Raw genomic sequence first — 11666 nt, forward strand, 5'->3', positions numbered from 1 at the left:
TCCTGGCCTTCATCAGCTTTGCTATTAACTGATTCTTTATTCATCAAGTAGAATGCAGCACGATGTTGTTTGCAAACACTGGATAGCAGATAAATGACTTGAGTTTTTCTTTAAGATTGACTGGTGGAGCAGTATGATGCTTTTGAAGAACACCAGTTGTTTAAGACTGTATGTGTTCAGTCGGTGGGAAAGAAGAAACATACAAGGTGGAATGTGGAGAAAAAGGAAAATAACCCAAGGTTTAGAGGGTGTAATTGTTGTTAGTTTCTGTATGCTCTAGAGACTGAGGGACTGAGCTTTCAGATACACTGTTTTAAAAGCTGATTAATATTTCAAAATCCTCTGAAAGGTTCCAGTGCAAAATAAAGAGATTGACAAGTAAATGACTGAAGTGATATCAAGAAAAGAATAGTAATAGTACAAAAGCTGATCCATATTACATGTTCCACATGAGCTCGTATTTATTGTAATGAATATTCTATTGAGAAACAAATTTTGTGGAAGTAAATGAGAAACTGTAAACTGTAGCATCCTGTGGCTTGTAGCAAATAACAAGGGTAAACATGCCAAAGTACAATACTGAGATGGAGAGTCAATATTGTAATAAGTTAATTTCCACTGTTCTTGCAAAACCCTTATCTTGGATTTTTTGGTTATGATCATTTAATTCTTCAACCACATATAGCAACAATTTAAAAAATACTTTAAACTATTGCTAGTAAACAATTTTCTTTATCTAATTTATAGAGGGCATGAAAGAAGAACCTGACGTGCTCTTTGAAGAACTGCTTGAGAGGGCCAAAGCTGGAGAACCAAAAGCACAAACAGAGGTAATTATATATGGTTTTTGTCTAGTCTTGTTTGCTCTTAATTCCAAAAATAGCACTGCCTGCTGCAGAGCTATTATCTCTTCCTCAGCTGAACTGTGTGTGTTTAGATGCTAAACTATTCAAAGGAAGGTGATGCCATATGGTTTCTCTGCCTTAAGAAATGCTGCTTCCTTGAGAGTGTGAGTGCCTTCAGGTCCAGCTCTTTAGAATGGAAAAGATACAGAACTGATTTTGCTTTTCTTTTTTTTAAAGAAGCATGTGTGAAGCTGTGCAGATAGGGACTGTTGAATGCTGTTGGTTCAGCACTACACTGTATACAAAGATTCCAGGGCTCTTAGGCTGGACTCTGGAGGAACCTGCCACTGAGGTGCTTTAGCAGGGACAGAGGTTGGTTGTTGATGTTTTGCTCATATACCATTTTTCTGTTGAATTACACATTTTAGAAAAGAAGCCCCTTGTTTACTGAAATCTTTTACTTATTTAATGGCAGATAAAATTGAATTAATAGTATCAGTTCTGTCCTGCATTTGTTAGCACTTCATGTTTTCCCTTAGGTTTTAGAACAATTGTACCAGTTTTGCACTGCATTCTATTGCCTGGTATAGTGGTCTAGTATAAATAGCTTAAAATTGTCTAGAAGTATTTTAATTTGTGTTTACCTTGGTTAGTGTTTTACTTGAGCATTCTTTTCCAAATTCTGCTTTAATGCCTAATAGGAATGCTTGCTGTCTCCTACATGCTCATTGGTGGTTTGGATTTTTCCCCAAGGATCCCCACTTCTATTGTAAATAAAGATCAGAGGTGGGGATGGGAAAATAATTCTTTTAAAGCTGGTAAAAAAAAATGGCATTGCTAGGCTTGTTTTCCATTCCATATCAACTTGTTTGAGGGACAAACTGACCTTGGAGTTGTAACCTGAGATAGTAACAAATTCCTCACTTTGAAACAGCTGGTGGCTTTGTGGAGGATGAAACATTATCCTTGAGGGAATCATTGCTGTAAAATCCATCTTTTGGCTCTATTCCTCCATACGTAAGAAAGTAAAGTCCATAATATTCTTTCAGGATATAATTTCCAGTAGAGTAAGAATACTCAGAAATACTTACATAATCTAAGTCTGTGATGCATGAATATGTATATAAATTATGGGGTTTTTTCTCCTTCACTATTAATTCCACTTTCACTCTCTTCCTTTATGTCTTTAACTGTGTACATTTTGTATTCCCATACAATAATAGGATTCTTACCATAAAAAGATACAGCATACAATTTTGCTTCAGTATGCACTCAGGGTGTATTGACTGCCTGAAATAGAGCCTAAAACACAGTAATTTCTTTTTTTAATGTAGTCATGTTTCTTGTTACTTGTGGAGAGAGAATTAGCTTTTAGTTTTTAAAGCCCAAAAAGAAATTTATTTCTTCTCTATGGTTGAATACATTCCTTTAGAATCAATTACAAAAATGTATTTTAATTTCTCACATTTGTAGGAGCATGAATGAGATGCTGAGATGCCACTTTTGTGCTGTTTATTAACAATTACAAAGTCAAACACAAGAAATCTGCTGGTTCAATGGCTTGTAGTTATTTTATTATTCTGTGTTTATTAAAAAATAATTCTACAATGACTATGGAAATAAATGCACTCTGAGTGGTTGTCAACATGTATTACTGTAACTTTATATATATGTATTTTAATTGATAAATAACTGTATGGCAGTTATGTAAATGAAATACCCACAGCTGGAATTCTGTAATGGAGAAAAGGCAATTCTGTGTCTTTAACCAGAAGGTGTCTGCAAGGGGACATCTTGCTTGAGATGACCACCTCATTTTGCAAAGCCAGAGATGGGAGCAACCTTTAGAGAAGTACAGCTTGAGGGTCTGTGTTAAGCTGTTGCCAAATATGACTTTATTTCACACTTTCAGCTCATGCAAAAGAGAGAATCCCAGACTACTTAAATGACAGATATGAGGTTAGCACCATTTCCCGTCAATTTTTTCTTCTTTGGCTGCTACAGGCCAGAGCTTTGCAGCCATTTTCAGGTGGTTTGATGTAGGAGCATGGCTGTTATAACCACAGCCAAGCCAAAAAACATTTCAGTCATAAAACAGGTTATGCTGTCATTTTACTTGTGCTGTGTGCCTTTTGTGCTATGACTGTCAGTTGATGTTACAATACTTGTTTCTATATCCAAGAGGTCCTTAGAAACTTAAGAGCTGCATGATTAAGTGTTGCTACTCTTGAAATTTTGCTCAAAATCTCAGTGGCTATAAATATAAACCTGCTCAAGAAACAGCTGTTCTTGTCAGATGAATGTTATTTGCCATGTAATTTGTTCAAGCAATTCCTTTCTGAAATAAATAGCTGTAGGTACATCTGCAGTTGAGTGATAGATTGCTATGCAATTGCTGAAAGATTTTTTTTCTTTTTTTGCCTCATACGCTCTCTTCTTGGTGCGCACCTCCCATTGAACTCTGCAATGACTTTGTAATCAATGTTTGGATTATCTAGTCCAATTTTCTCCTTATTTCTGTATGGCTTTGGATAGCTTCACTGTATGTGCTATGGATTTAATGTCTACACAATAACACTCTCTGTGGAAGTTGTTGAAGCACTTACTGAAGTGTATGAAAACGTTAAATGGCCAGAGAAATAAACTTTACTGGAAGAAGAAACACCTTTCTATCTTATATCATTATATATATGTATATATAATTATTATGTATATTATATCACTGCATTTAATCTACATAAGGGTAATGTGATTTGTTAATCTTTGAACAGTGTGTCTTTAGTCACGTTTAGTAGCAGTAACAAATGCTGGAGTAACAAATGAAAGTTTCAGAGAACCTTTCAAACAGGGTTTTTTGTGCCAGCAGATAATATTGTGGATTTTAAAAGCTATTAAGGTATTGCATTAATTACTTCTAGAATGTAGCTGAATGAAGTAACATTACAGAGAGAGAGGGGGAGTGCAGTGAGCTAAGCAAAAATATTTCACACATTCTTGAGGTATGCAGATAAAATGTCCAGTAGTTCTGGTAATTTTCTGCCATTTAACTTCTTATTGCCTTGTGATAAGCAGAAGTGTTTCATACTATTGCATAAATATATTTACTAATACATTTTCATATATTTTAATTTTTAGAAGGAAGAAAAAATGTGGTGTTTTTTTCTTACCTGTAAAACAGTAATACAGACACCTGCTTGGTAATTTCTGTAATCCTGAATTGAATTTTTATAAGCTTTTTCACTGAATTTGCTTGGTGCTTAAGCAGTATTAGTTTTATTCCATTCACCAAAAATCATGAGTTTGCTTTGACCTTCAGTGACTGAACTGGGTGAGTGAGGGATTGCCCTTCTTGAAGCCTGCTTCCATGTCAAGGCCTTGTCAATAGCTTCATCTGAATTTCTGATTGTCACTGGCACCAGATTATATTGCACTTACTTTTTCTGGCTCTAAAATGAAACTAGCAGTATTGTCTGGTCATTGTAGGAGGAAGAGAATTCAAGAAAACTTTTAACACTGTGATCTTCACATGATTCTGCCAGATGCCTGAACACCGATGATAACTGAATCACTGACCTGGCCAAATGTGTTGCAATTCCTTCTTACTTCCAGTTCTTCCAGCTCTTTCCAATCAGAAGATCAGCTTACAACTATGTTCTTTAGTGCTGGGAGCAAATGTTTTGACCTTTTGTTCAGAGAGAATTTATCTTAGCCGAGTTCCAGGGGGTGGGAGGGAAGAAGAGAGAAAGACATAAAGACAAAGTATAGTATATTTCAGTAATTGAAGGAATTTTGTTTCCTATTTATTATAGGTGGGGAAGCACTTCTTGAAATTAGCAGAAGAGGAGGATGAAGAACTTAACAATTGTAGTGCAGTTGACTGGTTCATCCTTGCTGCTAAGCAAGGTCGAAGAGAAGCTGTCAAACTCTTGCGCAGATGCCTGGAAGACAGAAGAGGTATGGGTTCTTTGAGGCTTCCTGCTTGCACTTCCCACATTATCTGAAACAGCGTTGTACTCCTTTTAACTCTGAAAAAGTGGTTAAGGTATGATGGAAATGATCATGGCAAAATTGCGTGAGCAGTTGCTAACAGTCTGTTCCAACAGGTAATTTAAAAAGTTTTAATTTTTTAATTAAGTTTTAATTTTTAAAAGTTTTAAAAGGTAATTTTAAAAAATTAAATGCTTATTAAAGCATTTTTGTTAGTCATTTGCTTGAATTTCTTCATGAAATCCATGCATGTTCTTCTTGTCCTCACCTTTCATGAAAGCTTCTTTTCTTTGACTCTGAAGAGCATATATAACCACACACCAGCTACATATCTGCTGTTGTTTCATTCTTCTGCTCCTCTCCAGCCTCTCTTCTAATTGGTCTTATTCACTGTCTTCTCCCACATTGAGATTCTTATCTTCCTTCATGCTACTTCCCATGCTTGGAATGGTCTCTTCTCATCCGCCAACGATCTGAACTCTTACAAGGGGGGAAAAAACCCAACAGAACAAAAAAGAAAACCAGCTTTTATTCAGTTCTTGGTGCCTTTGCATGTCACCCATGCCTGTCTGCACTACCTTTTGCCTGATCCACTGTGCTTCAAAAGTTGAAGCAAGACATAGTATAATGCATGTCTTGCACATTTTTGAAGTACAGTTTAAACCTAAGCAATGTGGTTATATTTTGATAAGCAATGGACACAGAAGGGCATTTTAGTAATTTACTTGTGTGGTCAGAATGTGACTGAAACTTGAGAAATTTCAGACTAAACTGAGAAAACTAAATTGTGAGAAAATCTGTCATTTCTGCATGGGTGTGGGAGGACTGTGTAATGTATTTTTTCTTTTCTTGAGGCATAACTTCTGAGAATGAGGAAGAGGTGAAAAAGTTATCATCTGAGACTGACTTGGAGAGGGCTGTGCGAAAAGCTGCCTTGGTCATGTATTGGAAATTAAATCCAAAAAAGAAGAAGCAATTATCAGTTTCTGAACTGCTGGAAAATGTTGGGCAAGTTGACAATGAAGGTTTGTTCATGAACTGAATTACGGTATTGATAAAATACAGACTTATGGGCACAGGACATCTCAAAACCTAAAGGGCTTTATGAGCAATCAGGAATGAGATAATAGTAAATGTACAATCTACTTAATATAATGTAACTCTCTCAAAGACTAACCCTCTTAATAACTGTGCTCCCTGGACCAACACTTGCTGTAGGTCATGGGTCATTTGAGCACTTGTTCAATTGATCATATATTTAAAATATATTTATTTACCACTCACCGTATTTGATAAATAGGTATTTTATGGCTCTGCTGTACTTGATTTTTTTTCCCCTCTAACAGTCATCCTCATGATACCTCACTAGATGTTTCAATTTGCAGATTCAGTCTTCAAGACATTCTGCCACTACAGCACTAAATGTTAGCTGTGGCAGTCCTGTTTTTCTAATACAGTAACAGGAATATAGGAATTAGCCACTTGTTAGCTGTTTCTATGTAAGTTTGTCTTTTCCTTACTTTGAGGAAATATTATTCCCCAGATGTTGCAGTTACTGTTTGATCACTTTAATTGACTGCTTTGACTTTTCCTAAACTTCTCTTATTGAAACAGATGGTGAGAAGCAGCCTGGCCCAGTCCCAAAGTCGGTGCAGAAGCAGAGAAGGATGCTGGAGCGATTAGTGAACAGTGAATGTGAGTGCATGCTGCTGCATTCAGTCTTGGCCACTGGTTTTAGTTTCTAGTTGGCTTTGGAAAACAATCTTGTGCTGCCAGAGTAAGAATGTATAGAAGAAGGTTTGGATTGCAACTGATAGTGTCAGTTTATTCTGTGTGGAAAACAAATAACTGATCTGCATGTGAACTCACAGAAGACATCACCATTACAGTCAAGTGCTAAAGGGAGTTTGCATGTAATCTCTTATTTTCATGTTCTTGCCCTTTCAGCACTCAAAAGTCTATTCAGCAAAGGTTTTCACTTTCAATATTTTTTTAATTTCTAAATGTTTCTGATTACAGTGAGGGAATGAATTATGCACCAATTTAGTGCAGACAGAGCCTTCATTCTATTTGCCTTGCTTCCTTTTGCCCTTCCCTTATAATTAATATTTGTCTTTTCATATTTGTTCAATTAATGATTCAGGAAAGATTCACCAAGATACTTCTTTCATTATTTGCAGCAGCTTAGTTCATGTATTGCAAAGAATTAAACCCCTTAACACAAAGGGTCAGAGTTGTAGACCTAAGTCTGTGAGATTTGTAAGATTTGGTGAGGTGGGGTTTGAAAATGAAAGTTCTTCTTAGTCTGGCATAACTATTAGGAATACTGATGTGCTTTTGGGCTTTTAGGAGGAAAGTCAAAGTGTTATATAAAGAAAATGAATTATCAACAATGCAGCATGTGTAATTTTTCAAGAACAGTATTTAACATAAGTTCAATTATTCATTGTCTGTAAAACCTCAGTTTCTTGCAATGCACAAGTCATATGGAATAACTCATGTGCAATCCAGATCAGTACTTGAAAAGCACTTTTAGATGTCACACAGCATATTATTTACTAATGCATCTGTAGTTAAGATTGTGTGAAACTGAAGTGTCATACATGGGATAGGGAGTCAGATCTGGAGATTTGCAGGTTTAAACTCCTTGAAAGATTAGATTTACATTTAATTAAGTAAATTTGGCCTTTACATTCAAGGATTGTGTTTGTTACACAGGTGACTTGAAAAATAGCATTCTTAAGAAGAGTGGAGTATTTTAGTTTTCATTAACTTTCACAGAAGTAAAAGAGGAACAGGGGCACATGCCTGTGTGTGGATAAGGGATTAAGGGATGTGAGAAATAATATTTTGGAAAGCAAGCTTGTGGTTCTATCAAACCTTCTGTGAGACTATGTCAGCTGTTTTTGTGACTTGGCTGCCACTTCTGGCAAGCTAGAAGCAGTCCTTCAAGGACAAGACTGTTGAGTTTCATTGTCCAGTCACTGTATCATAATGCAGATATATTTGGGTACATTTGAGCTGTTTTGCACTGGGGTTCTTTCCATTCCTTTAGGTGAATTGACATGTGCTGCTACGAGTGAGTGCACAGCAAATCATTTTGTTCTGGATTCCTTAGTAATTCAGAGTTATCAGAAAATGATCTGGCAAATATGATTTTTTTTAAAGGCTTAAATTGCAGATAAAATAGCAGGGCAGTAAATGAACCTATATGTAAGTGTAGGCAGAAATTGATGTGAATATTTTTCTTTTCCTAGGATGGATGGGGGGAGGATGGGGAATTTGTCATAACCAAATTGAAAAAAATCTGTGAATAATAAAGTAAAATATACAAATGCACTTTACAAAATACAAAATACACTTTTTATATCAATTTAAGGGACACTTGGGTGACAAAATACTAATGACATTTAAAAATGAAAAGTATTCATCAAACATTTAAAGGAGGAGTTAAGATGTTACCTCTTCTCTAGAGAGCTTTTACCTTTTCATGGAAGAACAAGAAAACTATTACTCTCAAGCATTTACTTCTCTGACTCACTTTCTTCATTTATCTTGCCAGAAGGAGATTCTTCTTTAAGTGTTAGTACACTGCCAATACTTGGAAGATAATTTTTAAGCCAGATATGTGTTTGCAGATATCTGATCTGGGCTGTCCTTAATGGAGGTATAAACAGAAAATTAGAGGTGACATTGTGAATGGGCAGTTGTTGCATGCCTGAGAGGGTGCATGTCATTGCAGTGGATAGGCCATCTATACATAGTAAGTTAATAACTCCTTCCTTCTCAGGATGTCCCATGATCTTGTAAAAGTGCTGTTAAGGTATTCTTGTGAGTTTCTAACATGTCTGCTTGCTGATCCTACATGAATAAGACTACTCCAGCACTGTATATTTTTCCCAATATGACAGTAAATTTGGATGACACCTTTCATGGTAGGTTTAATCTGAAGCCCACCAAAACACCTAAAGAGTCTCACAGATTTCTTGATGCAAATAAAGTTGCCTTACAGTCTGTGAATAATAAGAATAGTTAGCAAAAATAAATCCTTTCTTGTTTCTTGGGAAGCAAGCCAGATGGTGTTTTGTGGGACGTAAGGGTTCATGCATGGAGGAGGGGGAGTGGCAAAAGCCCAAGCCAAAGGCAGCATCCATATTGTGAGATTAAACCAAAAGATAGATTGTAAGATGCTGAATTTCTATTGAACTCTTAACATTCCTCTTCCTCTAATATGTATCTTGAGACAAATACTTTTTTTGTTCTATATCTCCAGCGTTTTCAGTCTTAAATGTGAAGCTATTTATATGTTGCTTCTATAAATGTAGCATATTTACATGGAAAATTTTCTGGGCCCAAACCCATTAATCCTCTGATTTTGAATTTGATGAAGCAGTTATCTGTCTCTTTAAAATCTCAAACTAATAAGCAGGCCAGCTTTCATATCTTTGCATCAGCTAACTAGTTAAATTTACTGTGTAGGAGGTGTGTTACAGATTTTTGTCATTCAGTTCTTTCATGTGCACAGTGAAGTCATTTGCTTTAGTTTATTGAAAAAAAATTGCTGTTAATTATTCTCCTTTACAAACTGCATTAAGCTTGTCTGCCATAGAAACTAGTTAATTCATGCTGATGTAGAGAACTGGATGCAAAGAGTTTGAATCAGTGTATAAATAATCTTCTGTCCTGCCGTTTCCCTGGAGTTTTCAGTAGTAACCCCATGCCTCCCTTGTGCTCACAGGAGTGGATAAGGATCTTCCAGGGCAGAGGGATGAATTTGGTCTCTATGTAAATGGAGCAAGGTCTGTTTTCTTGCTGCTAGCTGGTTTAGATCACAATTGATACAGTTTGGAGGAGGCCCTTTGTATAGCCACATAGCATATTAAATTAATACACTTTAGGTAATCTATATTTAGTCTCATAAATGTAATAATTATGTATTTCCCATAATGATATGTCTGTAACTTCTGAACTCAGAAAAATGACTGCTAAATGACAAATCAGAAGTCAGTGTTTCAGTTGATGACATGCAGATAATTCAATACTGCTTCTGTACAATCTTTCTTTCCAATGCAGCGGTTGAATATTTCTCGGAAGCAGATACAATAGTTTATGATTTAAAACTGTGACCTAATCCAGTAGTCTTTTTTCCTGTGGAATACTTGCAGATAAGCTACATTCACTCACTCTGTTATCCTACTTATCATTATAATAAACTTACGTGTTGATCTGACAAGATGTAAAATATTATATATATTGCTGGCTCAAGGAGATTTTTGTTTTCAGCAGAAATCTCAGGACAAGTTGCAAGGTAAACATATGTTGTCAGTAGTTCAGTTTTTGTAGACTAGGTTCTGTCAGGAAAGAAGATTAATATTGCAATTCATAATCAATACAGTGTTGTGATAAAATTTACTCCAAATTTTCATTTTATCTTTTTAGCTAAAAAATTTATTGCTTTGGATGACTTTGTTGAAATTACCAAGAAGTATGCAAAGGGAATCATCCCATCTAACCTGATTATGCATGAAGAGGAAGATGATGAGTTGGCAGGGAAGAGTCCTGAAGAGTTACCCCTGCGACTGAAGGTAAAAAGGCACTATGGAACAGGTTATAGTGAATGGCCTCTTAAGTATTACAGACAACACTGGAGTGACTTGCACTTAATAGTGATATTTAGTCTGTATAGATCAGAATTGTTGCTGTAACTTCTTTTTGGACTGACCTCATTTATATGCTTCAAGTTTACTATATATGAGTCATGTATTTAAAAGAAAGTGACAACAGTTTTCCCTGTAAGGGGTCAATCTACCTTCATTACATCTTCAGTGAGGATTTAAATGTACCTGTCATCACTGCCCTATTTTTATTATAGATGTTGTTATATGCTTCATATCTTTCTAATTTAAACAGGAGCAAACAGGTGGGAAAAATTACCCTTAGCATGAAAAGGTTTTGTTATGACAAAACTTGCTGTTAGATTCTACACTGATACTTCTCTAGACAGTGAAAGGAGAAGGGAAAATAAAGGTGCATGTCTTCAATACTTGCATAAGTTTTAGGCAAGGTGTAGGGGGTGTGTGGTTCCTGACCTGAATTTTTGCTGTACAAACAAAGTTTGTTGTCCATTATCATATTGCAGGGGTGGGGAAAAAAGAGGGAGTGAAAGGTGTCTCTTTCCAAGCATTTGCATGGCTAATTGTCTGAAAGAGATGCATTTATGAAGAACAGAGATGCCTTCACAAATAAACAAGCTTTTGCCCAAATCATTAGGGGTGTGCTGTCCCAGTTCATCACAGTGCCACAGGTATTTGCTGGAACATTCTTGGCTTTTCCCCTTGAACTAATTAATATACAAATGTACGAGCTGGGAAAACATAAAAACTGTCATTTTATGGGGGAAGGAGGATTGATTGCAGCATCTAACATCCTTAGATGCTTGGCAAGGATTGTATAAAGATAAAACTGCAACTGTAAAGACTTCCTGTATGTGTATGTGAATCATAGGCACTACTTCCTGCAGTGTATATGCATAGAATGTGTAGCATAATCCTTGAAGAATGTGGCAGTACATGCTTTAAAGTACAGTACTCGCAGCTCAAGTAATGACTTAAGATAATGCAGGGCTGTAGCCATGTAGTTTATCTTCAGTATGAAGTTAGCAGAGCAGAATATTTGACTAGGAAGCCATTTAATTATATGTGTCAAAGGTAATGAAATACATCTTGCCTGAAATCAAAATTGTCTCTGAGCTTCGTCTGACTGAGTTAATAAAAATGGAGCTAATAATCTCAGACACGGTAATCTTATTTTATTGGCAGCATTGATCTGAAATAT

The 11666-nt window shown here is 36.0% G+C and overlaps 1 protein-coding gene across 3 annotated transcripts in view; it reads left to right on the plus strand.

The window, feature by feature from the left end:
• WFS1 (wolframin ER transmembrane glycoprotein) overlaps positions 1-11666 on the plus strand; it is a 32587-nt gene that overhangs the window by 18126 nt on the left and 2795 nt on the right. For all 3 annotated transcript variants that reach the window (XM_064418716.1, XM_064418715.1, XM_064418719.1), the window contains exons 3-7: positions 748-830; positions 4655-4799; positions 5687-5857; positions 6447-6527; positions 10272-10417. In XM_064418716.1, the coding sequence (XP_064274786.1) occupies positions 748-830; positions 4655-4799; positions 5687-5857; positions 6447-6527; positions 10272-10417 (626 nt within the window). The remainder of the gene's footprint in view (positions 1-747; positions 831-4654; positions 4800-5686; positions 5858-6446; positions 6528-10271; positions 10418-11666) is intronic.

Source organism: Passer domesticus, chromosome 4 (genome assembly GCF_036417665.1).
Source record: "Passer domesticus isolate bPasDom1 chromosome 4, bPasDom1.hap1, whole genome shotgun sequence".
In the NCBI taxonomy this organism is placed as follows: Eukaryota; Metazoa; Chordata; class Aves; order Passeriformes; family Passeridae; genus Passer; species Passer domesticus.